This window comes from Cryptotermes secundus, unplaced genomic scaffold (genome assembly GCF_002891405.2).
Source record: "Cryptotermes secundus unplaced genomic scaffold, Csec_1.0 scaffold2733, whole genome shotgun sequence".
Classification (NCBI taxonomy): Eukaryota; Metazoa; Arthropoda; class Insecta; order Blattodea; family Kalotermitidae; genus Cryptotermes; species Cryptotermes secundus.
This window is the reverse complement of record NW_019742043.1, coordinates 56,755-83,748: the sequence shown is the minus strand read 5'-3', so window position 1 is coordinate 83,748 and position 26,994 is coordinate 56,755. Positions and strand designations below refer to the sequence as shown.

The following is a 26,994-nucleotide window of genomic DNA, read 5'->3' as shown; positions in this document are numbered from 1 at the left end:
GTCACTTAGAGCTTTTGTTTTTCATGGTTCACTTTATTATGACATTTATTCTTTGTAGCCATATTCACAGACTTCTAATTACATGTGGATTCGTTATGTTCAGAGCATAAGGAATTGCAAGGACACTAAGTAATCTGGAATTTGGGAGCAGTGCATGGTTGTATGTATGAATGATGTAGAGCAATGAATTTTCTTAGTGGCAATTCACATTTTCAGAAATTTGTCTCTTCATGCCTTTCAGAACTTCTGAAAGCAAGAATTGTAATTGTTAGGTTAATATTAAAATGAATCTAAAAGAGACAGGATGGGTGGGTGGGGCCTGGACTGATCTAGCTCAGGAGAGGGACCAGTGAGCATGGTAAACCTTTGAATTCTATAAAATCTAGATAATTCCTTAAGTAGCTGACCCAACAATTTCAGTGGAAGCTGCATTCAAGGTTTCTTTAGAGAGCTGTTAGTTTGAACACTGAGCTGAAGAATGTCTTAAGAGAAATCAGATATTAATGTTCTGTTGTGCTAGCTTCTGAAAAATAACCTGGCTGCAAGAATAAATTAATTAATTACAAGTTAGTTCAGCTGTTGTTTGGTTGATAAAAGAAATAACCACTTTTGTGTATATGTGTTTCTTAAGGAGTGGTTCCTCCTAGATTTCGAATTTTCTTGTTTTCTAATAAGTACAGTGTTTGAGTGTGGTCTCAGAAACTTTATTTTTAAGCTATAAAGCATTCAGAATGGACTTTCGAATGAAGTTATATAAACAGATATAATGCATGAAATGTACACTCTGATGTATCAATATATGGTGATCTGTCCTGTGGAACCCTAACATGCACTTCGTCAACATCAAGAGTTTGTACAAGTACAGTAAAACTTGGTTATAGCAACATCGGTTTCTGCGACACCTTGTCTATTGCGTCAAATATTCAATGGTACGAACTAATTCCTCATAAAGCAACTGTTTTTATACCTTGCTTAGTACGACATGCACAGATGCATCAACCTCGTATGTAATGTCATTTTCATTCCTGAATTTCTCTGATACCGTGGGAAAGTTCGATGTGTCTGCCCACCCTCACTTTCTCTATTGCTGACGTGACTGTCCTGGAAGAATATGACCGCGGGCTGCAAGAGGAGCGTGGGTTTTATGCGAAAACAAGGGTGTGGGGTGGGACTGCGTGATTAGTGCAAGAGGAGGCGGCAGGTTGTTAACTGCATTCCTTTCCTAGAATCTCGTCTAACAGGACCTCACATTGTCTACTTACCCTATAGTGTTCCTGCCTAAACCCAGAGAAGTGCAGTAGCGAAAACATGGCAATGAAAAGGAAAGTTTTAAGCATTGAAGAGAAAGTTAAAGTGATTCGTGAAATATTGTGTGTATTGTCAGTGAAAAGCGCTGTAATATGTCTTTGATATTACACATTTGGGCAATTCCACGTTAATGTTACGTTAGTCTGTACTTAACTACGTATTTCACTAAAAAATGCAACATTTTAACTCAGTTTTTGGTAGATTTTTACGTGACTAACATAAGGCTACTGTGGAAGTGCCCATTTCGGTTACAACGACATTCGTTTATAACGACACTATTTTTAGGTCCCTTTGATGACGTTATAACCAAGTTCTACTGTACATGCAAATTGTTGTTCACAGAGTTTCATCAGAAGTTGCTTAGCATATCGCAAGGAAGATCGGATTGACGTGTTCTCCCTGGCTAGGCACGAGTACCTGCAGCCCCCGATGCCAAAGCATGGTCGACAGGCGAGCAACCAGCAGCAAATCCAACAACAAGCACAGCAGCAACAGCACATACAGCAACAACAGCAGCAGCAACAACAGACCTCATTCAGTACTGGAATGTTCAGTGGCATGAATGCGTCCAGCTCCTCCTAGTGACCAAGGAGGCGACGCAGCGATGTGGCCATGAGAAAGAACCTGGCTTCCCGTGCGGCCTCTAGCGGAACGTTCTCAGCCTAACCTGGCAGCATGTGTAACTCCATCTCCTGCAGAAGGCAGCATTTATTAACCTGGCAGCAAAGAAGTATCAGTTGATTAGAGTGTAAGATGAATTCAGGGTCATGTGGAACCATCTTGTCAAAATCAACAAAAGGCAGAGTGATCATTTGAAATACTGCACATTGTTCTGATTCTACTCCTTGAGATTATGCAGTATAAAGTGACACCAGCTTTCGGTTGGTCTTGGCTCTGTGGCTCGCTGGCTGGAATGTGGGGATGTGACCCATAGTTTCATCTCGAGCCCACATCCAAAAATTACCTCCAGAAAATAAATGCATCTTAAAGTGGGTAGTATTACTTCTTGACAGTGACTGGCAGGCCGCTCCAGGGTACAGTACACTTCATCCATTTTCTGAAGCAAGCGTCACCATTGCTGTGTTGCTTTCCAGTTTGATCAGTGTTTCATTTCAAAGCAGAAAACAAACAAATTAAACAGCCCCCTTCTTGAGTTTAGACGGCAGTGGCCCTGGACTATTCGATATAAAGATGGTGATCGAAATCGGTGCTTAATTCCCAAAGTGAACCTAGATTGTGCTGCTGTGCCATGGATTGAGAGACATTCGCTTAACCATTGTGCAGCATCGATGAAGTTCCTCGTTAAAGAGCGGCAGTGTGGCTGCTTGATGGCAGTAGGAGACAGAGGCCTCTGGAAGGGGCATACTGGAAAGGTGGTGAGGGGGTCTCCCATGTGTACATATATTAATGTTACCTCCTCCCCCCTTGCCTCCATGACGGGATGATCGGCTTTTATTGACCAGTGAAACGTCATCTGATCTAACATCACCAAACGAAGAAGGAAGAATCGGACATGAGGTGACGGAAAACACTTACTGTCCGGTGACTTTGGTTTTTTCATCTTCTGTACGATGCTCGCGGAAGTAGGGATGTGTTTGTTTTGTTATTCCCCCCGTGTGTGGAAGAGTAATATGGAGACAATTATAATTAATAATAAAAGTGAAACTTATAAATACGTAGTGTAAAGCTTTAGAGAACATACACGGAAGGAAGAAGTACGAGCGAGCGAACTGACCCCCTAGTGTGTGGAAGTATTCCGTGAATATTTCAACACTTCCCCCCCCCCCAACTCTCTTTTCTCTCTCTCCTGCTGATAATGCTTTCTGCTTCCATCGTTGACCGCATGTGTACAGTCAACTATTTTTGTCTGGTTTTTTTTGTACCATTGTAATTATGTTGATTTCCTAAAGGATCACTTTTTATTATCAGAAGAATCTGGAAACTATAGCAGTCCGAAGGAATGAAATGGGAGAAACAGCAAAGGCAACTGAAATTTAATCAAACATTTAATCATATCCTTATTTTCTCCTCTTTTTTGATAGAAAATAATAAGGCTATTGTAAGTTATTTTTAAAAGTGACCTTGCTGGAATGCTTTGTAACATATACTGTTGTTGTGAATGAAACCAGACGGGAGGATCAAGGTTCAAGCCAAGGGCTTGCACGCAAATTGTTTTACTGGTTCCAATTGCTAGGCAAGAGTGAATGAATGCGTGAGAGTGGGTGTGTGGTGTGTGCATGGTCAACATGTCGCCAAGCGGCAGACGTACAGACTGGTGTAGTGTACAGCTGAGGCTTCAGTGTGATGAGAATATATAAGTCTGACTGGTTCCGTGATACAGCACTCGTTTCTAATACCTCCTCAAACCTAGGCTTGGTAGAATTTTATTTAAATGCTATAGTATCCTCATGTAAGAATGAAGTGGCATCTCCGACTGTATGGTGCTAAGACGAACAACAAATTGTACCAAGTGTAATCTTTGCTCATTGCTTTAACTCCATTTGTAATGGTTGAGCCTTACGTGTTCTTTGGTCTCTGTCCAAATGTATGGCATATATTAGGCTGTCAAGTTTAATTGTGCTCTCTTTGTACAAAGCACTGGTTACTCATTGCCAAATAAAATACAAATTGAAAGTTCTTTACCCATCTGTGTTTTAACGCTGAGAAATTATGAATTCTACCAAGCCTCTCTCTACCTGATCATTTTCCCAGATTACAGGTGTCTGGTCAAGTACAAGAATAAACCATCAGCAGTAAGGCAGTCCAACATCCAATCAGTTTGCTTTTCTGTAGCACAGTAGTTCCTGAACTGTGGTTTGTGAACCCCAGAAGGTGCATCCAGAGGACTCCTTGGATAAAAAGTACCAGCAGATTTTCATGTGACAGAATTATTTTTAAATAATTCAATTAAAGAATGCTTATCTGTTTTGGAAAAGTATTTGTGCTGTATTCAAAATTCATGGTTCTTATTTTTACCAAATGAAGGTTTAAATGTGTAGAAGTGGTCAAATCAGGTCTGCGCATGAAAGGAAGAATATAACTATTTTTCATGATCGTTGGGAATTGCTGGTCTAGAGTCTAGAGTCTTTGTCAGAGAAGGAGACCTCCTTCCCCCACTCCAAGAATATAGATTCTGAACTCCATAGTGAAATAACTGGAAGGATCAAATTGGGTAAGGTAATGTAAATATTGCAGAACACTTCTCAGCTTGGGGACTCTTGAACAGTACACACAAAACTGGCCTGTTTACATATCGAAGCCTATGTCAGAATAATGAGAATGATTTCATAAATTAATGAATGATAATACATGGCACTACTGTACTCAAGATACTAACTAGACAGCAGCACATCCCAGGTACCTCGATCTTCAGGGCAGTAGGATACTTCAAAATATCAGTACCTGTCATGATGTCACATCCCAGAAGAGCATAACAGTATTTTTTTTTTTCAGTTACATATATTGGAACACCAGGCTTTAATCCATTGTTTAGATCAGACTGGCAGAATGTGTCCCATTGGCAGGGAAACAGTAAGAGAGAGATAATGCTTGCAAGTTTTATTTTTACTTGTGACATGGATGTTGAATTCATGCTGTTGTCTGTGTTTTGCTAGGGCGTAGGGCTCTGTAAGTGTTGGCTTACCTTATTTGTAAAGAGCATTTACCAGTGTTAACAGCATACACTGACATAAGAACAGACTTTTTTTTGCTCACAGAATGTCTTCGTGAGGAGGCATTTGCATTGCGTCTCTTCTAAGAACATGCTTGTATTTTCTTTTTCTTTGTGTTTTGTGGGGTTTAATCCTCGTAAGTGCTCTGCCCTGTCTTGTTTATTTAATATTCTATAAATCGGGTTTTTGTCCCATTTAATAATGCCCTATTTTGAGAAATATTTATGATTGTTTTGACAAAACTTCGTTTCTCAGTCATTTTCCACTGCTGATTGTTTTGCATCATATTGTTTCATCATCCTTTGTAAGTCATATAACCCTTCACTGTGATTTGAATGATTTCACCTTTTTTTGGGATCTCTTTATTGTTACTTGAAGCTATTTGTATTTTATTTGTATCACCAGACAAGGAAGAAAGTCTTCTGCTACAATAACAGCAGGCATATGTGAATTTCTCAGTGAGTAAAGCTTGTAATATCAACATGAATGGGAAAGTAATTGGTATTTGTTATTGGTTCCAAAACAGTTGCCTGGAGAGAAATTGTAAGAGGAAGCTCAAAGAAAGATCACAATTATAAGACTGAAGACACTGTTCTGGAAGCAGAGGCCTATGGATAATGTGACATTTCAGATACTGGGTAGAATTTACCTTGCACTGAAAGGTAAAAGGCCTGGCTGTTGTGGGGAAACATTGAACCTGGTCAAGCATTACACCAAAATTTAGATGATAGGCCATGTACTAAGGTAAAAGGCCTGGATGTTGTGGGGAAACGTTGAACCTGGTCAAGCATTACACCAAAATTTAGATGATGATAGGCCACGTACTTTTGATGGCCTGGCTGCTAATGTACACAGTGTCATGCCAAAATACCATAAACACAAGTCATTGCTGTGCGAACATCTCATGAGACAGTAGTGATTAAGAAGATGTATTCTTGGATGGGTAGATCCTTATGATCATGCTGAAGAGTAGAGCAGGTTTTTCTGAAATGGTAGCTCTTGGTGAGACTGCAGAGTGGTGCAGCCCAGAAGACAGTGATTTTTTAAGTACGAATACCATTGTTAGGCGCCAAAGTTAATATTGCATGTTACTGAATATGTCAAACAGGATTTCATTCTTGCAACATATCAGGGAGGTGTTTAGTTTGAATCCTGGCTGGGATACCAGCTATCCTGACAGAGGCTTTCCATGGTGTTCCTTAGTCTGTCCAGGCAATTGCCAGAATAGTAATTTGCTCAGGTTTTCCCAGTTCATCACTCATCATACTGTGCAATGCTATTTAGTCAAGATATTGACAGCATTTCTATGTAATCTCCAAGAAAGAATGCGTCGAACTATACCTCCACCCATGCATCTGCATACTGTCTGCAGACACAGCTCTATGTACATTGAGAAATAAAACTCTGTACATAATTTTGATGCCCTTTGATATTAAAATGACATTTTACATTTTAGCCTACTTTTCTTATTTTGAAAAAATAAAAGTAGGCATATATGATCTCCATGCTGTGTGTCTGTGTAACCCCTCTCAACTTCTGAATGGCTGAACCAGTATGTATATCGTGGCACCTGAGCCTGTCTTAACGGCATACTTCATAAATCCCTCCCATCAGTCTGCGTGTCTACAGCTTTGCTAGGCAATGGCTCAGCAAAAACATTACTGTAGCAATGAGTACAAGAACAGAAGAATTGTTGGATGTATAGTTTTCTATGCAGTCCATGCTCTAGCAAGAAAGTAAGTGAACTTCTTGTTTAAAGTGAGATTTATTTTTTTGAACTTACAAAGGAACATACAGCTTCCTCTGTTTCCTGTTAATAGTTAGGGTTTCATTATGTCTCACTGGCAGCTTTAGACACTGGAAGTAGCTTTTTAAAAAAGGCTGTGAAAGTGAGTAGATGGTGCACCTATTTCCAGCCAAGTCAGTCAGAGTTTGAAGTACCTGTTGCACTCAGGTGTATGACAATGTGTGACACCTTTACAAGACTTTGAAGATGTACAGATCCAAGATTCTGCAGAGCATTATGGAGGAGAGAACCATCTCACCCCTGTCAGGAAAATTAAACCCAAATTCCTGGGTTGTTCAGCAGCCCTTAGCATACTTACTACACCAACTGAGCAATCCTGGCTCCTTACTCTCCCNGGGGGCAGTATGTTCCTCTGAAATATTGGTAACTATCTGCACTAACTGCATCACATAACATGAGTTTTATTCACAAATTAGTGTCTGTTTACAATTTTGCAGCACATTACATTTTTCATCACCTTTTCTTACTCCCATGCACCAAAGTTTCAGTCTTGCATCAAGTAGTCTGTGTGAATATTTATAATAGCTTTTAATTAATATTCAGGGAGCTACATTGTTTCTGAAGTGATCAGGAGATAATAGTGATGGTTGAATACAGAGATTTGGAAATTTACATGAAACATCCAATTTGATCATTTATATATTCCACAAGACAGGAAATGGGTAATGAAAGAAATGTCTTTCATGCTCCTCTACAACTTATGTTAAAAATATTTTTCACTTCAATAAATTGGTACACTCAAGATGCACACAGAAGCACATGCAGATCTTAAGGTAAATTGATGGTTAAAATTGCTCAAAATATAAAACTGAAGAATTCCATCAAAAGAAGTAAACTTCTCTGCCTTGTTTTGGTTACCAATGGGCACATGAAAGAGGCAATATCATTGTAGAAAGTGGTAAGAGGTGTTCATTTTAAAATTAAGTACTGGTGGTTAAACCAAATTAAAATATCCATGACTTTGTTAAGGGAAGGATATAGTTATGGCATAATGCCTTTTACAGTTCACAGCATAAAGTTTTATCAATTCTGCTCTAGGCCGCACATCCCTGTGTACAGTGGCATTGCATGCTTTCCTGCAGACAGACTGCAATGAATCCACTACTGTAAAAAAATTTTAATGACTACAAACTATAAATTATAGCATTTCCTCAAAGCCAAATGGAATAATATGCTTTGACAAATATACTACTTGATCAATGAAGTCACTATGGCCAGTATACCAGAATTATTCAACGAAGTGGATGTATGTCCACTGCATATTGGACAGTGGCACATTCAGCAATAACCTATAATAAGTATGGATACATTGCATTCTGTATTCGTGACTGGGAAAAGAATAGTGGCTATTTATTCCTTAGTTATTAGCTCTCTCGTGTGCAACTTCGTTTTTTGAAAGTTTTAAACGTTAAAATCAAAATCACTGGTGTATACACAACACACAAATTGCGTGCGAGGCGGCTAATAACAGGAATAAATGAGTGATGGCAACAGGATGCTATGATACAATATTAACAAATATTGAAACAGTAGTGTCTTCTTTGTTTTTTAAATACAGAATATTGTTGTGTAGATTGCATACCTTATATACATATATGCCTCCATATATATTTAAGCATACATACAACACAGCTAAACCTCGAAAACCCAAGTTACATATTTAATGACGTTAATAGCCTTAAACACACCGACAAAGCAGAAACCATATTACGCGCGTAAAGCGAATAGCAACTCCTGCGCGCTTCTGGTTTTACGGTAGTCAGCACTGGTCAGTACGGTACGTACGGAAGTACGGAAGATACAGAAGCTACGGCATAAAGCATGAAGTAGCGAATACTACTCCCTTTGATGTTTTAGTATCCTTGAGGAGCGTGTTCAAGTGGTTCAAGTGTTCGTGTAGACCGGTCTAGACTGGTTGTATGTGGTCGGCGGTACTAATGCAGCCAATATAGCGGTCAGCAAGAATCAATCGAATGCGTGTTCGAGTTTTTTAGCCTTCTTTGCATAATATTTGAATATCACTAGATCTGACATGGGATTAGATGGGAATGTCCGTGAGGCCGATTAAGTGGATGGTGCATTCGATCAGGCGTTGATGATGAGGATACGGGAATGAACTGTGGTGACAAATTTGATTATAGTTGCATCGTTTTTTAGCGGTGCTTATTTATAATGTGCTGTTCTGTCAAAAGCGGTCAAAAGTAGCCAGTTAGCAATTTGTGATGATACTTGAACTGCATTATGAACTCTCACACATGAATGTATATATGTAAGTAAAGCTCTGTTAAATGATCACGTTGTTCGGTAACTTGCCAGTAGTATTGTACAATCTCATTATGACAGTAATGTTTGACATTTCTTTAATCATTTTCTATATTCAAATGCTGGAATAAGGATAAATGAGGATACATGCCTCACATGCCAGTGTAACTCATTGTACCCACTGATTCTGAGTCATAGGTAATATTTGGTAAATCATTTATTTGGAAGTTCATGTCCTTTTTGAGAAGCTAGTAGTTCTAGTCAAGTAATTCTAATTTTTTTATGGATCCAGATATTTATTATTATGTCTAGAAGAGCCACTGAGTGGCCACTGCCCTGAAATAAATCCTGTTCCCATCCTATTTCTGTTAAGATCAAGTTTAATATTATTCTCCAATCTATGCCTAGGTCTTTCAAGTTGTTTCTTTCAGGTTTGCCTACCAAAATTTTTGTATGAATTTTGCTTCTTACCCATGCAAGCTAGAAGGTCGCCACTTTGCTTCCCAGGGAGGTCATTGGATTTTTGAATTGACCTAATCCTTCCAGTTGCACTATGGCCCTGGGGTTGACTCAGCCCCTAACAGAAATGAGTCCCAGGAATCTTCCTGGGGTTAAAGGGTGGCCAGCCAGCACATACGGTTGACAACCTCACTGCCGTCTGTGAGCTGATTGTCTAGAAAATGTGGGAGCCTTGACCTCTCAAAACCCTGTGGGCCTCCACAGCCTGTCATAGGGATAGCTACCTTTTTTGCCAATGCAAGCTACATACTCTTTCCCATCTTATTCTCTTTGTTTTGTTCATCCTAATAATATGTGGTAAGGAATGCAGATTTTGAAGCTACTCCCCAGGAAAATTATTTAATTAATTCCTGGTACTCATTTCTGTTAGAGGCTGAGTCGACCCCAGGGCCATAGTGCAGCTTGAAGGATTAGGTCAATTGAAAAAAATCCAATGACCTCATCGGGACTTGAACCCATGACTGTCTGGCTTGTAGCATAGCCCCTCAACCAACTGTTATCATGTGCAAATATGAGAAAAATGATTATTTAAACTTTGAAAATACAAATGCATTTATTAACTGGTAATTACAGCAGGGACTTGCATGGAAAGTAGATGTATTGCAAAGATGTACCCATAATTCATAATTCTGCCAAATAGCATCTCAGTACATATGTAAGGTATGAGGGTTTCATGGTGTTGAATATTCAGACTGTGGTCCTCTGGGCCGGTGTTTACTTATGTTTTGGAGGAACATACTGTCCCTGTATTTGTATTTGTTGTAAGTTCAAGAGATCCAAAGATGGATATAGAACAAGTCATAAAATAATATCGATCATAGAATATATACATAGTTATTACACAACTAGACAGTACAATGAATACAACAACAATAAAAGTTATCTGTTTAGATATTCATCCACAGTATAAAACACATGAGTGTTCAAGAAATGCCTTAATACAACCTTAAACTTTTTAAAATTATTAGATGTGTTCTTGATCTCTATGGGCAATTTATTAAATATTTTTATACCCACATAATAAACTCCTTTTTGATAAATAGTTAAATTAGCTTGAGGTAGATACAAATCTTGCCTTTGCCTAGTATCAGTAGTATGAGAATCATTGTTTGGTGGAAAAATAACTTTATTTTTCAATACAAATACTAACAACGAAAATATATATAATGATGCAAATGATAAAATATTTAACTCTTTAAATATGTTTCTGCACAAAACTCTATTGCCATATCCCAACATTGCTCTGATAGCCTTTTTTTTTTTTTTTGAGAAGAAAAACAGTAGAACTCTGAGATGAGTTTCCCCTGTCTTCACTCCTGCCCTGAAGCAGAAATACCAGGTTTCTTTAAGACATTGGTACCAAACTTCCAGCCAGCTATGCTGTGTTATAACCCTGAACTTCACAATAGAAATTGTAGTATGTAGTTCACCATCATTTTTAATGTGTGCGGATATCATGCAGGTGTCTGGGGCCCTGCTGATGTGCAGCGTTGTGTGAATTGCAACATGTACCATCACACATCAGGTAAGCAGTGAATGCAACTCCTTTATTAGCCTATTTTCCTTATTTTGAAGAAATAAAAGGAGGCCTGTGAGGTCGTATTGCTGTCTGTGTCCTTCCCAACCCTGTTGCTAGGCAGTGGTTCCATAAACACATTCTTGTGGCAACAGATGTACACCCAGAAATAGAAGCACTGTTGGACACAGTGTTTTCTGTGCGGTCTGTCGTGTGTCAAATACTCAGAATGAAGTGGAGGAAAGTAGGTGAATAGTTTCACCATAGTACTTCTTGTATTACATTAATGCCATCTACACATTCTTGTATAATTATCCCCTTCTTTACATGATAGTTGAGTTGCATAACTCAGAATTTTTGTTACTCATTGTGATCTGTTTTGTTATTGTCATTGGAAAGTACCTAATTCAATTAACTTTGATATCATCATTGATCTGTGGTTTTCATGGTGATAACTGTGAACAGAACTGTCTTTTTGGATGCAACACAAAGTAATCCAGTAAAAGGTCATGGAAGATTCGGAGGAATTTACTGCCTCCGTCCTCAGGGTTGAAGAGCATATCAAGCAAAATGCAGGGAGAATGTCAGTAAAGCTCTACAAGATGGCAAGGTGTGGCAACATGGCAGTTTGCAAGATACCAAGATAGGTGGACATTTTTTTAAACACACAACAACATAATTTCTTAGTCTTTATTAAAAAACTGAATTAAAAATAATTTACATGAAGCCACATTAGTGTGAAATTTGTACAGATCAGAATTATGGACATCAGGGGATGTATTTACTACGTGTATGAACAAGAAATTTTTTCTGGTCTTGAGAATGTAGAACAAAGATATAATAATGAAGAATGCCATCTTCTCGGATGTGGCGCCATGTAGATATTGTGTAAACCGACGTTTCGGATTAACGTATCGCCTCCGTCTTCAAGTTATAAAAATCCATGAGCAAGGAACCAGCATGAGCAGTTGGGTGTAGGTGGCACCTGCTCATGCTGGTTCCTCACTCACGGATTTTTTATATCCTGAAGATGGAGGCGTTACATTCCTCCGAACTCCGAAACACCAGTTTACACAGTATCTACATGGTTCCACATCCCAGAAGACGGCATTCTTCATAGTCACCGTTGTGAAAACCTCAAGTCTTACAAAGACGTAGTCGTACCTATACTGAATGGAAGTGGTTCAACACACGGAAATGAAAATCGTCCAGAATGTAATTTGCTTCAGTATTTGTTGTTCCTCTGCATATGGTTTGCTTCTGTTTGTTGCTTGCTGGAGTCTACCCCAGAATGAGCATTCCTGCCACAAATGAGGAAGAAGTAAGCCTGACCAGCAATGCAGTATTTCCTGAAAACTTTATTTCTAAATGGAAACTTGGATGTTTCCTTGTCAGTATTGCAATGTGCAATGTATGTAAAAATGGTAAAATGTGAAGCTATCCCTGTAACAGGCCGTGAAGGCTCATAAGGTTGTGAGATGTCGTGATTCCCACATATTGTCTAGACATTCAGCTTGCAGATGGCAGTAAGGTTGTTAGCCTTACACACCAGCCACCCTTTACCCCCAGGGCAATAGTGCAGCTGGAAGGATGAGGTAAATTGAAAAAATCCACAATGTATGTGTAATAGCTAAAACTTGAAAGCAGGAATACCACTCAGATTAAGAAATTAAAGTATGGTTCATCCCCACATTATGCATTATGAAGTTCTGTCCCACTATTTTGACTCATTCGTACCGTATCATATTCCCCCTCTCTCACCGTGCTCAGTGTTTGTGAATTTTAAATATACACTGCATTTTAAAGAATGCATCCTCCTTGTGTAGAAAGAGCTGTGTGTGCTTTTGATACAGAATTTTTATTGGAGAAACCTCAAGGAAATAGGATCACTTGGGAGACCTGTATAGCTGAGAGGGTAATATTAAAGTGGACCCTACAGAAGTAACATTCGAAGGTATAAAGTGGTTTGTACATGCTCCGGATTGGGTACAGTGGTGGTCTTTTGTGGTCTGAAGTTTGCATAAGGCAATGGATTAATCATGTTCTATAACTGTCATAATTTTTAAATCACCTTTTATTAATATTTTACTGTGAAGTTGATCATGCATTGGACTCTTTTCCAGGTTTTGAGGTTATGCATGAGTTCAGAGCTTTCTCTTTGTGTACTTGTCTGTAGTTTTTGTCAGTAACTTTAGACTGTATACTGTCAGGTGAATGGGTGTTAATAAATAATGAGTTGAAAGGATGCATAAGGAAGTGGCTGTGGCCTAATTTAAGGTGCCATGTTGGAATTGGTGCTGAGGAAAACCATGGAAAGCCTCAGAATACTTGGTGTGTCCAGCCAAGATTCAAATAACACTCAGCCCAAATACAAGTGAGAAGTGCTTCCGCTTCAGCCAGCCTGCTCGTGAATGTTGTGTCCTCTAAGATTTAGTATTAATAATGACTTATTGACATAAGCTACAAGTATTGACAGGGTTTCTCTTGCTGTGATGTTTATTTGAGTTGTTTGTTGGAACAATTCACACCAGCAGTTGCATAAGCACAGAATAATGTTTCATTAGGGCTCAGACGTTCGCTCTCTTGCTGTTAAAAAGCAAGTGCTAGATGAGAGATGAAGTCCCCAGTGTAAGGACCGTGGATGTGATAATGTGCTGCTTAGCCAGGGCTCCTGCACATCTCAGGATGTGGTGATAGATGAGTATGGAGCAATGGTGAAATGATGATTAGCAGGAGAAATCTAATGAAGAAACTCCAGTGCCTTTTCATCCCCCTCAAATCTCACGTGTTTTCCCCCCGGCCCCCACTATGACAAGCAGACTGCCCGAGTCAGAGGAAGTTGATGTAGTGGTAATGCTCTAGACTTGTCTTCAGCAGATGCCTGGCTTCAAATCTCAGTTGGGTTACCAGCTGCCCTGGCTTTGGTTTTTGTGGTTTCCCATCCACATCTCTTTCACATTGTTATCATTTATAGTCATGTGAGATATGTGGTTTTCATGGCTTCAGTATGAAGATTCTGGGATTCTGGGTGTGACACAATGTAGAGTTGCAGATGGGTACTAATATTTTGGAGGAACCTGTTGCCTCTATCTTCATGGTTACTCTAAAGTGTTGGTATTCGTCTGTCAAAACAAATGACATCACATGCCAGAAGGTTGGTGAATCATTGTCATATCTTTTTTAGTTGTACATTTGTGTTCATTCTTCCTGCCCTCTGATTTCTGAGTGTGTCATGCATTTTAGTCAGTTCAAATTCCAGCATTGCTAGATTCTAAAGGGTTCTGAGGATGGTGTATAACATACAGAATGGCCCAATATTACTTCGCAGAATGGTGTGTGGCTTGGTTGTTTTGCAGTTGTGGAAATGGAAACTGCGTTTGGGAAGAAATCAGGAGGAAATTTAATTTTGGGAGTGGTAGCTACAATTCTGTTCAGAATCCTTTGTCTTTCCACCTGCTGTCTGTAAACATGAAGGTTAAAATATACAGAATTATAATTTTTCGTGTAGTTCTGTTTGGGTGCGAAATTTGGTCCTTTGCGTTGAGGGAAGAACATAGACTGAGAATGTTTGAGAACAGGGTGCTGACAAGAATATTTGGTTGAAAGTTGAAATAATATGAGGCCGGAGAAAATAGCATAATGAGGAACTTCATGTTTTCTGTTCTTCTCCGGAAGTTATTAGAATGATCAAATCATGGAATGTGTGATGGGTAGGGCATGCTATATTCACCATGGAGAAGAGTGCAGAGTTTTAATATGACAACCTGAAAGAATGGAGCACTAGTAAGACATGGACTAGGTAGGAGGATAATACTAAAATGAAACTTAAAGAAATAGGATGGGCTTTTGTTACACGGCAAAAAATCTTCATGTTCCATAAAGGCTGGGAAATTCTTTTGTTGGAATTAGTTAGTTCATGCATCTGTTCCACTGTATTTTTACTTTATTTCTTTCTCTGATGTCAGCTGATGGTGGTCTGATCTAGTGAAGTTGGTGGTGGTCTCAAAAAGCACATTTGTGATTCCTCTAATTATTAGTATTCCTTTTCGTTTAAAATATAAACTTAACTTAAAATTATTTGTGTCTGTTGGTGTAGTGATATTTTGTTGCCTGAGTATTGGAGTGCCCCTTCTTCACTTTTGGGTGAAAATGAGATAAAGCGCTTTTCCGATTCTCCTTCCATGTGCACCCATACTTGCAAGTGTGAGGTTTCAGAATGTGTTTCGTTCCAACTCACATTTCAACTGCACTTGAGTCCCTAACTTGAAACCAAGTTTCCTGAAATTTGGTGTTCATGGAGATAGTACACTCCAGTACTCAGGTAACAATATGCATGCCGATGACCAGATGTGGAAACAGCGTTTGTAGATGACACGTTGATTTGAGGGCGAGATGAATTTAATTTTAAGGTAACTGAATAGTGGAACCTCATTACAGAGAAATATAGGCTGAAAATGGGCGTGGCCAAGACCGTAACAAGGTACAGATAAACTCGCTTGTGTGCTTAATTAAGCACGCCATGAAGACGTCTGGGGGAGTGGAGGTATAGCTCCAACATTGTTGACCTTGGCATTAGATGAAGGAGAGTGGTCAGCTTCACTCTTCGGCCGCAATACTCCCGGGGAATATGCCCCCGGTATCCATTGCATACGAGGCTGGATGGGTCCCATAGTCTGGACGCTGTAGAGAGAAATATTTCCGCCGCCGAGAATCGAACCGCGGCCATCAATCATGTAGCTCGTCGCTCTAGCGACTGAGCTATCCCGGCTCCAGAGAAGACGGGTGACCAAAATGATTTCAAGGAAAGGAGACAAAAGGATAAATGGTTATTATCTCTGTGGTTATGCAGATGGACAAATTTATTTCTTATTTGGGAAGTGAGCATGCAGGATATTGGTGGGACAGCCAGAAGGAAAAAGACGACTAGGAATGCACGGCGGGCCATGTCTGCCATTTCATGGTGGTGACTGTACTCGTACTCTATGTAGTAAGTGACCTTGCTCCGACGTGTGTTTAGTGCCAGAAATGATAGACTGCGATGCTTGACACTAACTTTCTGACGTACAAAATATGTCGCAACTTTTGTGCGCCACAGAACATCGCCTAGGCCTGTATGCTCAGATGTTATTAATTAATAGGTTCTGATTTCCTTAGTACTAGTTGGAAAATGGAATGCTGCTCACACCTGCCCTGCAGGCAAGTGCTGGGATAGTACCTCGACTGGAACAACAGCTTTCTTTCAGAACTTTTCCCGTTTCATCTGTCATTCTACCATCAGTTTGGATTTCAATAGAAACACTCTACCTTAGAACAAGTGCACCGAATTACAGAGGTAATAAAAGGAACACTGCTGCTCTGCTGCGTTCCTAGACATCACACAAGCCTGAGTGCAATATTGCACCCAGGCCTCTTGTTCAAAATCGGAAAAATCCTTCCCCATGCATATTGCAGAACACTAGAATCATATCTAACGGATAGACTCTTTCAAGTAAAATTCAAACACGAAATCACAAACTTACGGAAAACTGAAGCAGGCGTACCGCAAGGAAGTGTCTTAGGACCCGTCCTATGTCATCTGCACAAGCGACCTCCCGACATCAGACAACATAACTGCTACCTTCTCCGATGTTACAGCAGTCTTAGCCACACATGAAGATACAGCGATAGCTTCAATGAAACTCCAAACCACCGTCAATAAGATAGACGATTGGACAAAGAAATGGAAAATTAAAACAAATCAATGCAAAACCACGCATATTACATTCACCCTCCGCAACCGAACCTACCTGACAGTGCAAATGGGCAAAGTTGGCATGGCAGTTGGTTTGAGAATTGGGATTTCGGTAGGGATGCACTGCACGTAAACCGAAGTGGAGCGAGAAGACTAAGCCAACTGTATTACAGATTTTGTGGCTTCGGCGCCGAAGGGCAGAATTCAAAGGAGTGACTTGCTTAGAGATAACAGTGAGGAAACGCCTGAAAGGACGCGGAAGACGATTACCCAAGAACATCCGACGCTAGTCTGGCAGACGACAAGGAGGGAAGAAGCGAGGACGAATCGGACAAGGAGTAAGACAGAAGGGGTGGCAAGTGATGAGTGGGTAGCCACGAGAGGGGTATAGAGGTAAATTGCAAGGGTATCAATAATAAGTCTTTGGATTCTTGGAATTTATTTGATACGTAATCCCGATGTTGTGATAGGTACGGAGTCATGGCTTAGAGAGGAAATCAGCAGTCCTGAAGTATTTAAGGACGATTACACAACTTTCAGGAGAGGCAGGAATACTCAAAGTGGTGGAGTGTTCATTTGTGTAAAAGATTACGTCGCTTTCGTGGAACTATGGGTGGGTGAGGATTTCGAGATGATAGCAGTTGAAGTGAAAGGCAGGAACCCTAGATTTACGTGGGAAATCTTAGGCATCTACAAAGTTGTTTGTGGGGAAGCCATGATTCCATACCTTGCGCGATTATTGGACATAACAATTGATAATGCCACAATCCCAAGTGATTGGAGAAAAAATCCATATTGGTGCCTATTTATAAGGGGGGTGACCGATCGCTGGTCTCAAATTACAGACCCGTCAGTTTAACCTCAGTGGTCTGCAGGCAAATGGAACATGTTATTGCATGGTACATGAGGAAAATCTTGGGTAAAAAGGATTGGTTACTTGAGGGTCAGCATGGATTCGGCCGGATATTCATGTGAAAATCAAGTAATCACGGTTTGCCAGGACATTGCAGACTCGCCGGATAACGGAGGAAGGATGGATGCTATTATAAAAGATTTTGCGAAGGATTTCAGTGTAGTTCCTCATGATCGACTGCTTGCGAAAATTGCGACCTCGGGAGTGGACTCGAGGGAAGTTGTATCGATAAGGGAATTCCTTTTGGGCCGTACACAGACAGTTAAGGGGCCCGTACACGTACGAGTCTAACTCGCGAGTCAGACTCGGCTCGGGTTCCAATGAGCCAAACTCGTCCGTGTGTGGGTCGCAAAGTTGGGAGTCAGCTCATGCGTTTGTGGTGAAATTTACATAGGAAAAATATACTTTCTTACTTACTTACTTACTTACTCATGGAGCTGAGCCCTTCTGGAGGGGCCGCCAATTCTGCAGCTACTCAAAAATTTCTTAGCATTTTATGGAACCCGAAGGTTCATCACCGTGTTCACAAGAGCCCTCCACTGGTCCCTATCCTGAGCCAGATCTATCCACTCCATACCATCCCATCTTATCTCTCTAAGATCCATTCTAATATTGTCCACCTACCTACGCCTTGGTCTTCCCTGTGGTCTCTTTCCTTCTGGCTTTCCCACCGATATCCTATACGCATTCCTCGTCTCCCCCATTCGTGCTACATGACCTGCCCACCTCATCCTCCTTGACCTGATCATTCTAATTACACTTGGAGAACAGTACAAGTTATGAAGCTCTTCATTATGCAGTGTTCTCCAACCTCCTGTCACTTCATCTCTCTTCGGTCCAAATATTCTCCTCAACACCCTGTTCTCAAACACCCTCAGTCTATGTTCCTCCCTTAATGTCAGAGACCAAGTTTCACACCCATACAGAACCACAGGTAAAATTATAGTTGTGTATATTCTAATTTGTAAAATTAGGAAATATATATATAAGAAAAATATGGAAACGTTGCAGATAGAGCTGAACAGGCTGCGGTTGAAAATGCGATTATAATTAAACCAGGTAAAAGCAAGGCAGTTCATTTCACGAGGACCCGAGTGACGGAACCGCTAAATTATTCGTTACAGAAGCGAGCAGTTGTAAATACTTGGGAATAATTTTACGCAGCGATTTAAGTTACTTACACGGGGAAGAAATCCTGGAAGGCACTTCGTTTTACAGTGAATATTCTTAAAAAAGGAAATAAGAACACTAAAAGTTAGCCTGCACCTCACTAGTGCGTCCAATTCTTGAATATGGGGTGACGTGCTGGGATCATTATAGGAAGGGACCGGGTGCAAAACATAACGGCTAAATTTGCACATCATAGAAATGATTCGAATTGGGAAACCTTGACATAGCGCAGAAAGATAGCTCGCATATGTGCTCTTTTTAAAGCGTACACGGGAGAACAGGCTTATAGGGCTGTAGGTGATAGATTACAAAGACCGTGCTATCTGAGTAGGGTCGCTGGTTCGGTGCCACCTCCGTCCCATCTGACCTCCTGTACTCCCGCTAAATGCAACTTGCGTATTTACGCATGTATAGGCCGCGTGCGTGTATAGGCCGCAGCACAATTTTCAGACAGAAATTATAGAAAAAATAATTTTCTTGGAATATTATTTCAGGAGTATTACACCCTGTATTACTAATTATGAATATAGTTTTTTTTTTAAATGAAGTGTGATTTCGAATATTTCGAATATAAGCCGCACCCAAGTTTTCCTCTTGAATTTTTGGCAAAAAAATGTGCAGCCTATACATGCGTAAATACGGTATATTTTGGGATTTCTTCCGCCACTGCCCTGAGCGAACCTGCCCTGTACACACTTCTGACATTCAAAGTACCGAATCTCATATCCATTTCCTGTCTCCTAGGTCGTTTATCCACAGAATCCGGCCAGGTCCGAGGTTTCTTGAACATTTCCGCAACAAGCTTATTTTTTACGGTGAGGAGTTGTTAGTCCCACGCCCAACCCCCAAGCTGGAGGGCCACCATTTTCGGCTGTCCGCGACTGCTTGTTCAATATATTCGCAGCATCACTCCATATCTGGAGGGTGTGTCCTCCGTCCGCAACCTGAGAACGCGCCATGCCGTGGTGACAAGGGACCCACCGAGCACGGAAAATGATAGCTAAGTGAACAAAAAAGAATATGAGTTACGCCACTGGGCATGACTCATTCATGAGCCAGTGCTTATTGAACATAATATATTTATTGCATTCTGCAGATTGCGTATAATGAATGTGTTGGGGAAAAAATCTGTCATCGTACCAGCCGATAATATGCAGTATGGGTGCTGACAGCCTGTAAGGTCTGTTTATTTTATCTGGAACCATGTTTCGTGTTCGCCAAATAAAAGGAAATACTACCCATTAATCAGGGGCACGCGGTAGCGTAGTTGACGCACTATGCTACAAGCCAGAAGGTCGCGGGTTCATTTCCCGATGAGGTCATTGGATTTTTTTCAATTTACCCAATCCTTCCAGCCACACTATGGCCCTGGGGTCGACTCAGCGTCTAACAGAAATGGGTACCGGGAATCTTCCTGGGGGTTAAGGGCGGTCGGCACTTAAGGCTGACAACCTTACCTCCATCTGTGAGCCGATTATCTAGAAAATGTGGTAGCCTCGACATCTCACAACCCTATGGGCCTCCACGGCCTGTTACATGGATACCTTTTTACTTTTACCTAGTAATTAAGATTATTTCTTGAAACTTTTCTGTTGTGCTAGAGCTGAGGCTGTTAGTCGCCGGCTTACCGCCGCGGCGTCCTGGGATCGATCTCAGGATAGGTGTTGGGGGTTTGTGCTTGCCGGAGCGGTACTGGCATGGGTTCTGTCCGATTACTTCCGTTTCCCATGCCAGTTCTCATTCCACCAACTGCCTCACATGTATTAAACCCAGTATTGCCGATATGTAATTTTGATGCTGATAAAAAAGGTACAGTTGTTCCTGTGCTTAATTACTTAAGCACTGTGCCATAAAACATTGGGGAATGGAGGTATAGCTCCAACATTATTGACCTTGGCATTAGATGGAGGAGAGTGGTCAGCTTCACGCCCCGGCCGTTTTCTCATTGGATAGGAGGCTGTGTGAGCCCCAGGTTTGGTCTGGGTGCTGTGGAGGAGAGAGCAATTTTGCACTGCCGGGAATTGATTCCTGGCCGTCCAACCCGTAGCCCCTCGCTATGCCGACTCATCACTCTCCATACTGATAACGCCGTTGAAAGCAGCTTCAAAAGACTGATGCTATTGCTCGCAATTGCCAATTTACACTTACCATAATTTATTTATGAATTCTTCAGCAGTTGCGTTTGGCTTGTCAGCCATTTTCAGGGCAGTGTTCTCATTTTATTTAAGTAACTGGCGGTAGGTTTCGTTGGCAGCTGATTGCACTCGCGTCCTTCCCCCGTGTATGAAACGATTTCGCGGAGGGGCAGGTGGCAGCACTGGTGTGTACACGCGTGGCGTCCCATTGTTGTGAATTCCACAGTACGAAATGCTTTAGTGGAACTGCGGTCCGAGATGAATGCGGGCAGGGGTGAGTGGCAGGTGTTACTCCTCGGTACGTGTAGCAATGTTAGTGATCGAACAAGTTTGGAAAGGGTATATCTTATAATGTAGTACGTGTCAGCGCCGCCATGATTACTTAGGGCGGGGTGGGGGAGCCAGAACATTTTCTTACAAACTTACGTTTTAGAATGTTTTTGCAGAACATCACGTGTCTGTATTTAAAGAGAGATGGCGTCACATTTAAAACTAATTTTAATTTCTTATACTGACATTTGATGTATTTCTTTCACTTTCAATTTTGATTTGTTTGCAAAAATCCAGGGGTGGTGCAGATGTGGCTTGTCCCCCTGCTGCCTTCACACTTCATAGTATCACAAAATTCTCAGCGGCGTTCTTTGCAGTTTTATGGCCCTTTTAAAAGCAATCTTTGTAGTCTGTAAATATGGCCAAAAATCAAAGTGACCGACGCCATGTAGTGTGGTAGAAGGTTGTCGACATTTCGGAGTAACATACCGCTTCCATCTTCAGGGTTGACGAGTAAGCCAAACAAGAGGAATGACGCCGCTTGCTTTTCTTACTCTTCGACTCTGAAAATGGTGATAATGAGTTCCTCCGAAACGTCATCGAACTACCAGACTACACTGTGTGACGTCATAGAAGACAGCACTGTTCATAGTTACCGGAGTGAGAACCTTGGATCTCACAGCGTTATGGAAAGATCTCTGGTACAGAATGTTACCGTCACATTTGTGACACGAAGTGTAGTGGACTTTGGCTTGGACCATTATTACTGAAAGTCGAAATTATCCGACAGCTTCTAGTGAACGCCTCCCGTATTGAATTAAAATAAAATTGATCCAACACTTTAATGGCTGTCATAGAGAGGCAGGCCGATGAACAGACATGCCATTTACACTTTGCTTTTACTTTTGGGTCTTTGCATCCTGTGGATTTTGGCATTTTGTCGCCTCTTACGAGCTGTATGCTGCGAATTGAACTCAGTTCCGGTTTCAGCGTCGAGGCAGCGTATGCCTACGAAACGTCTGAAGAACTGTCCACACCCACACGGTGAAAAGTTCCAGAAGCAGACTAGAACCAGTATCAACAGGAAACTACCGTGATTACCGGAAATCAGAAAATGACCTCAATATGTTTTAATTTTTACTTCTCAAAGAACGTCTAAGGAGAATCTTTATGCTCACTTATTCACTTCCATCTTTATTCCAACTCCGGCGCGTAGGGCTGACAACCTCACCGCTATGTGGGAGCTTCAACGTCTCACAACCCTATGGGCCTCCACAGCCTGTTACAGGGATAGCTTTACTTTCTTTCTACTTTAATGCAACTTAAGACTGTTCGTGATCTCTTTAATTTAAAATAATATTAAAGTCACATCAGTTGCTACATGCTTCGGCCTTTCTTGGCCATCTTCAGGCAACAGTTCAGTGTTTGAAACCGTCGCACTGCACTAGATATTAAGTTAATACATTTCCATGCTGTTGCACATCGTTCACCGCCTCTATGCTCTAGGGGTCAGTTTCTACCTACAGGTCCAGAGGTCTCAGGTTCGATTCCCGGCACTACCAGATTTTCTGAGAAGTAGTGGGTCTGGAACGGGGTCCACTCGGCCTCGTGAGGAAAATTGAAGAGCTATTTCAAGGAAATAGCGGCTCTAGAAAACTGCGATTAACGACCGTGGGAACCCGTTGCGCTGATCACGTGGCACCTTCTATCCGCTAATGTTGGCACTAACTTCGCCGACAAGCGGCGGTCGCTCGGTCGGTATAGTTCTCTTGCGGACTACAGGCCACGGAGTTCGGTTGTTTGTTTTTTTTTTGCATATCGTTGTTCACACTAAAATGTGTTCGTCTGAGAACGAAACTCTCTCTCCGTTCCGCTTTATTCTCCTTTTTCTGCGTCCATGCTTGTGCCCCCTTCGTATGTGTGTTCTCAGTAGTTGTGTCATTACCAATCTGTGTGGTTTGCATCCGGTTGTGTTTATTGTTAGAGGTGCTCGCCAGCCGTCAGCACAGCAATCAGTAAGTAAAACTGATATCAGCGTTTTTATATTCTGTTTTATTACACATGTCACTGTGAGCTGGGATAGCGCAGTCGGTATAGCGACTAGCTACTGGCTGGACGACCGAGGGGTCGGAGTTTGAGTCCCAGTGGGGTCAAGAATTTTCACTTCTCCATGTTCAAACCGGCTCTGGGGTCCGCCCGGTCTCCTGTCCAATGGGTACCGGGGGCTCTTTTTCCCGGGAGTAAAGTTGCCTGGGCGTGAAGCTGACCACTCACCTCCAACTAGTGCCTAGGTCAGGAAAATATGGATCTATACATCCACTCCCCTATACACCTTCATGGCGTAGTGCTTACTTAGTTAAGTACAGGGACAGCTTTACCTTTTACATATATCACCACATGTTTCGACCATTACTATTATATTCAGGTATATACAGAGAAAATTTCACCTATCTTTACCTCTCCCAGTTGTCATTTGCAGGTTGGGCTCCAGAGTCTGTCGGAACGCTGCAACTAAGGCCTAGCGCTGTCCACAACTAGGCCAATGAGCAGTCGGTCGGTCGCAGCAGCAGTGTGTGCATTATTAAGATTAAGGAAAGAGGAAGCGGAAATATTGGGGTCACCCCATTTATAGCGAACATCTGTTAAAAGGAAAATTCTACACAATGTGCCATGAACTGAGACAATACCCATCAAAATTTTATCTGAATTTTTATCTGAAGGCGTTTACTGATAATGGCCAAGGCCACAACAACGTTAATTTACCTCCCGCGAGTGGACGTGAAACTGATATGGGGAATGCAACCCACGGAGATCGACGCGCGTGGCCGCTGTGACGTCTTTCTTGTCCGTGTCGCGTTCACAAGGTTTCGAGGAGCGCGATGTGATGTGCTCCATTTCAATTTCCCTCGATTGTATATCTGCTTCCAGTTTTCAGATTTATAGCCCATTTGGACGGTTTGTTTTAACACGAAACATTTTATAAATAGCAAAGTACTGACAAGGGAAGTAATGGTCATTGAGTAGAACTTGTATCTTCCGGTGAACCTCTCTGGTTTTGCGTGAAGTGTATGGAATTCTGTGTGCAGTAATCCACCGCCTCTAGTTCCTCTCTTTCTATCTTTGACGTAAAAGGACAGATAAATGAACGTCATATACGAAGTCGATCTCTGTTTGTATGTTGTACGTTAATTACCATGACAGGTTTACTGCTGTGAACCGCGGACAGACATGAAAAATTCGTCCTTTTGGCCACCGTGCCACGCCTGTATAGACGTAATTTCCATCGTTGACGCTGATTTATGGAAATTACGGGCTGATAAGGTCCGAGCTCTGTGATATAGTCTGGTAGGGAGGTACCGACATTTCGGAGGAACATACAACCCCCATCTTCAGAGTGTAATTATTTAAACCATGAAGATGAAGGCAGTATACGCCCCCGAAATGCTGGTACCTATTTACCAGTGTCCAGTACGATGTCATGACCCACAAGGCCACATCACTTCAGTGTCTACATATATAAAGTTTTCACCGCTTATGTATGGCTTACGGAACTGTGCAGTGCGGTTCTGTACACAGACACTTTCCTTGGAACACACCTGAGATGTGATGATCTTAATGGCATAATGTTCCAGAGCGAACACATTGTAAAGAAAAAATGTGTTCTTTTCGTCATGTCATACAAGACCTGCCAGAAACAATTGCAAACGTGGTACACAAAGTCACGTGACAAGAGTGGGACAAGAGAAATAATGCCCCTCTAAATGTATACAACTGAAATTCATGCCCCCTCCGAGTTAGTCGCAACGAGTTTGCTGGCACGCGATGGAGGCGCTAGTTGACGGCTTTCTGGTGGCCGTAGGCAGGCCCATTTGCACATGCGCGTTAATAATAATGACAGCACCTGCTGCAGCACCAGACTATTGTAAAGTCTATCAACTTATAAATGGAACGTTATGAAACAAACAGATCTCAAAACAACACAGAACAACAATCTGTAAAATATACTGTAAATCGATACTGACGTACGAATATAACACTGAAACACGGACCCATACAAAGAGAAGAAAGCGAAATCCAAGCAAAATACTAAGGGGGAAACAAGAAGGGATAGAATTATGAATTAAATTTTTGGATAAATATTTGGATGCAGGATTTGTCAGTAAGAAGAGAAACGATTACAGTGGTTTGGCTGTGTAACAGGTCATTTAAATGTTCAGTTGACCTAATCCTTCCAGCCGCACTATGACCCTGGGGTCAATCCAGCCTCTAACAGAAATGAGTACCATGAGTAAAGGGCGGTCGAAGCTTAAGGCTGACAACCTCACCGCCTTCTGTGAGCCGATTGTCTAGAAAATGTGGGTGCCTCGACGTCTCGCAACCTTATGGGCCCCCAAGGTCTGTCATGCGCCAAGGAGAAGCCGGGTTTAAGTACTCGTTCTGTGCTGGGTTCGAAATTAGGATGAAGCTTATAGAGGCGTGGAGAGTGAGCTCCACCCAAATTATGGGTCCCTTTATACACACCACTGCGTAGGTGTGCACAGCAGTAGAGTTGGAAATGCCCCACCGCCTTACAGGGAAATTAGACCTGTGCTTACACTTCATTAATGTTGAACCTTGAGTCGACACGTCCGGCGTTCTATTTTCGATAGAGGTATTAAGATTTTTTTCTTTACAACATGTCGAAATTCATTCTGGCGCCCATCCATCCTCATGTTGAATGGTCACCAGACATTTTTCCTCGGTACCAAAATGTCTTGGTGAGGAGAATATTTGGACCCAAGAGAGATGAAGTGACAGGAGGTTGAAGAAAACTGCATAATGAGGAGCTTCATAACTTGTACTCGTCTCCAAGTATAATTAGAATGATGAAGTCAAGGAGGATGAAGTGGGCAGGGCATGTAGCACGATTGGGGGATATGAGGAATGCATATAGGATATTGGTGCGAAAGCCAGAAGGAAAGAGACCACTGGGAAGACCAAGGCGTAGGTGGGTGAACATTATTAAAATGGATCTTAGAGAGAGAGGATGCTGTGGTATGGATTGGATTGATCTGGCTCAGGATATGGACCAGTGGAGGGCTTTTGTGAACACAATAATGAACCTTCGGGTTCCATAAATGCTGGGAAATTCTTGAGTAGCTGCAGATTTGGCTTCTCCTCAAGAAGGGCTCAGCTCCTTAAGTAAGTAAGTAAGTAAATACCGAAATGTCTTGGACATGTAGCTGATCACCCACCATCGACGATGGCCGAGGCCTGGAATGCATGGAGCTTTACTGCCACACCCCCATACATTAATTTATTTATCTGCGGTTTATTTAACATAGCTGTTAGCATCTTAGATGATATAGCGTCGATTGGTAGGATGACAGTGAGTGATGAATTGGAAAGGATGTGGAAGGAAGCCATCATAGCCTAATTTGTGGTACTATCCCGGAATTTGCCTTGAGAGATTAAATAAAAAACCCCTGAAGTCCTGTCAGGATAGTTGCATGTTCCGGCCGAAACAGTTACCGCTGGAACATGAGTAAGCCAGAAGCATTGATGCCGGGGCCATCTTGCTCTATGCCATCATGGCATGGTGCCCAGCTCAGGGGCAACTTATGAGACTGATGGCTGGGAAGAGACGCCATGCAGTCCGGTAGAAGTTCACTGCTGTTTCAGAGGAACATACTGCTTCCATCTACAGGGTTCA

At 41.6% G+C, this 26,994-nt stretch overlaps 2 protein-coding genes and 1 long non-coding RNA gene across 9 annotated transcripts in view; 2 read left to right on the top strand and 1 right to left on the bottom strand.

Moving 5' to 3' along the window:
* The window catches only part of LOC111873025 (serine/threonine-protein kinase tousled-like 2), a 155,513-nt gene extending 151,564 nt beyond the window's left edge, over positions 1-3,949 (top strand). For 4 of the 7 annotated variants that reach the window (XM_023867386.2, XM_023867383.2, XM_023867384.2 and 1 more), the window contains exon 17: positions 1,651-3,949. In XM_023867386.2, coding sequence (XP_023723154.1) covers positions 1,651-1,890 — 240 coding nt within the window. In that variant the 3' untranslated portion in view covers positions 1,891-3,949. The remainder of the gene's footprint in view (positions 1-1,650) is intronic. The other 3 variants (XM_023867388.2, XM_023867389.2, XM_023867390.2) reach the window with 1 other exon arrangement.
* On the bottom strand, positions 2,638-6,392 carry LOC117282985. Its single transcript, XR_004513965.1, has 2 exons — positions 5,759-6,392; positions 2,638-5,676 (listed from the first exon to the last, which is right to left on the bottom strand). It is a non-coding gene; the product is annotated as an uncharacterized LOC117282985 (long non-coding RNA).
* A 1,999-nt stretch (positions 6,393-8,391) lies between these two features.
* The window catches only part of LOC111873024, a 72,146-nt gene continuing 53,543 nt past the window's right edge, over positions 8,392-26,994 (top strand). The window contains exons 1-2 of the mRNA XM_033754925.1: positions 8,392-9,055; positions 11,030-11,092. Coding sequence (XP_033610816.1) covers positions 9,046-9,055; positions 11,030-11,092 — 73 coding nt within the window. The 5' untranslated portion in view covers positions 8,392-9,045. The remainder of the gene's footprint in view (positions 9,056-11,029; positions 11,093-26,994) is intronic.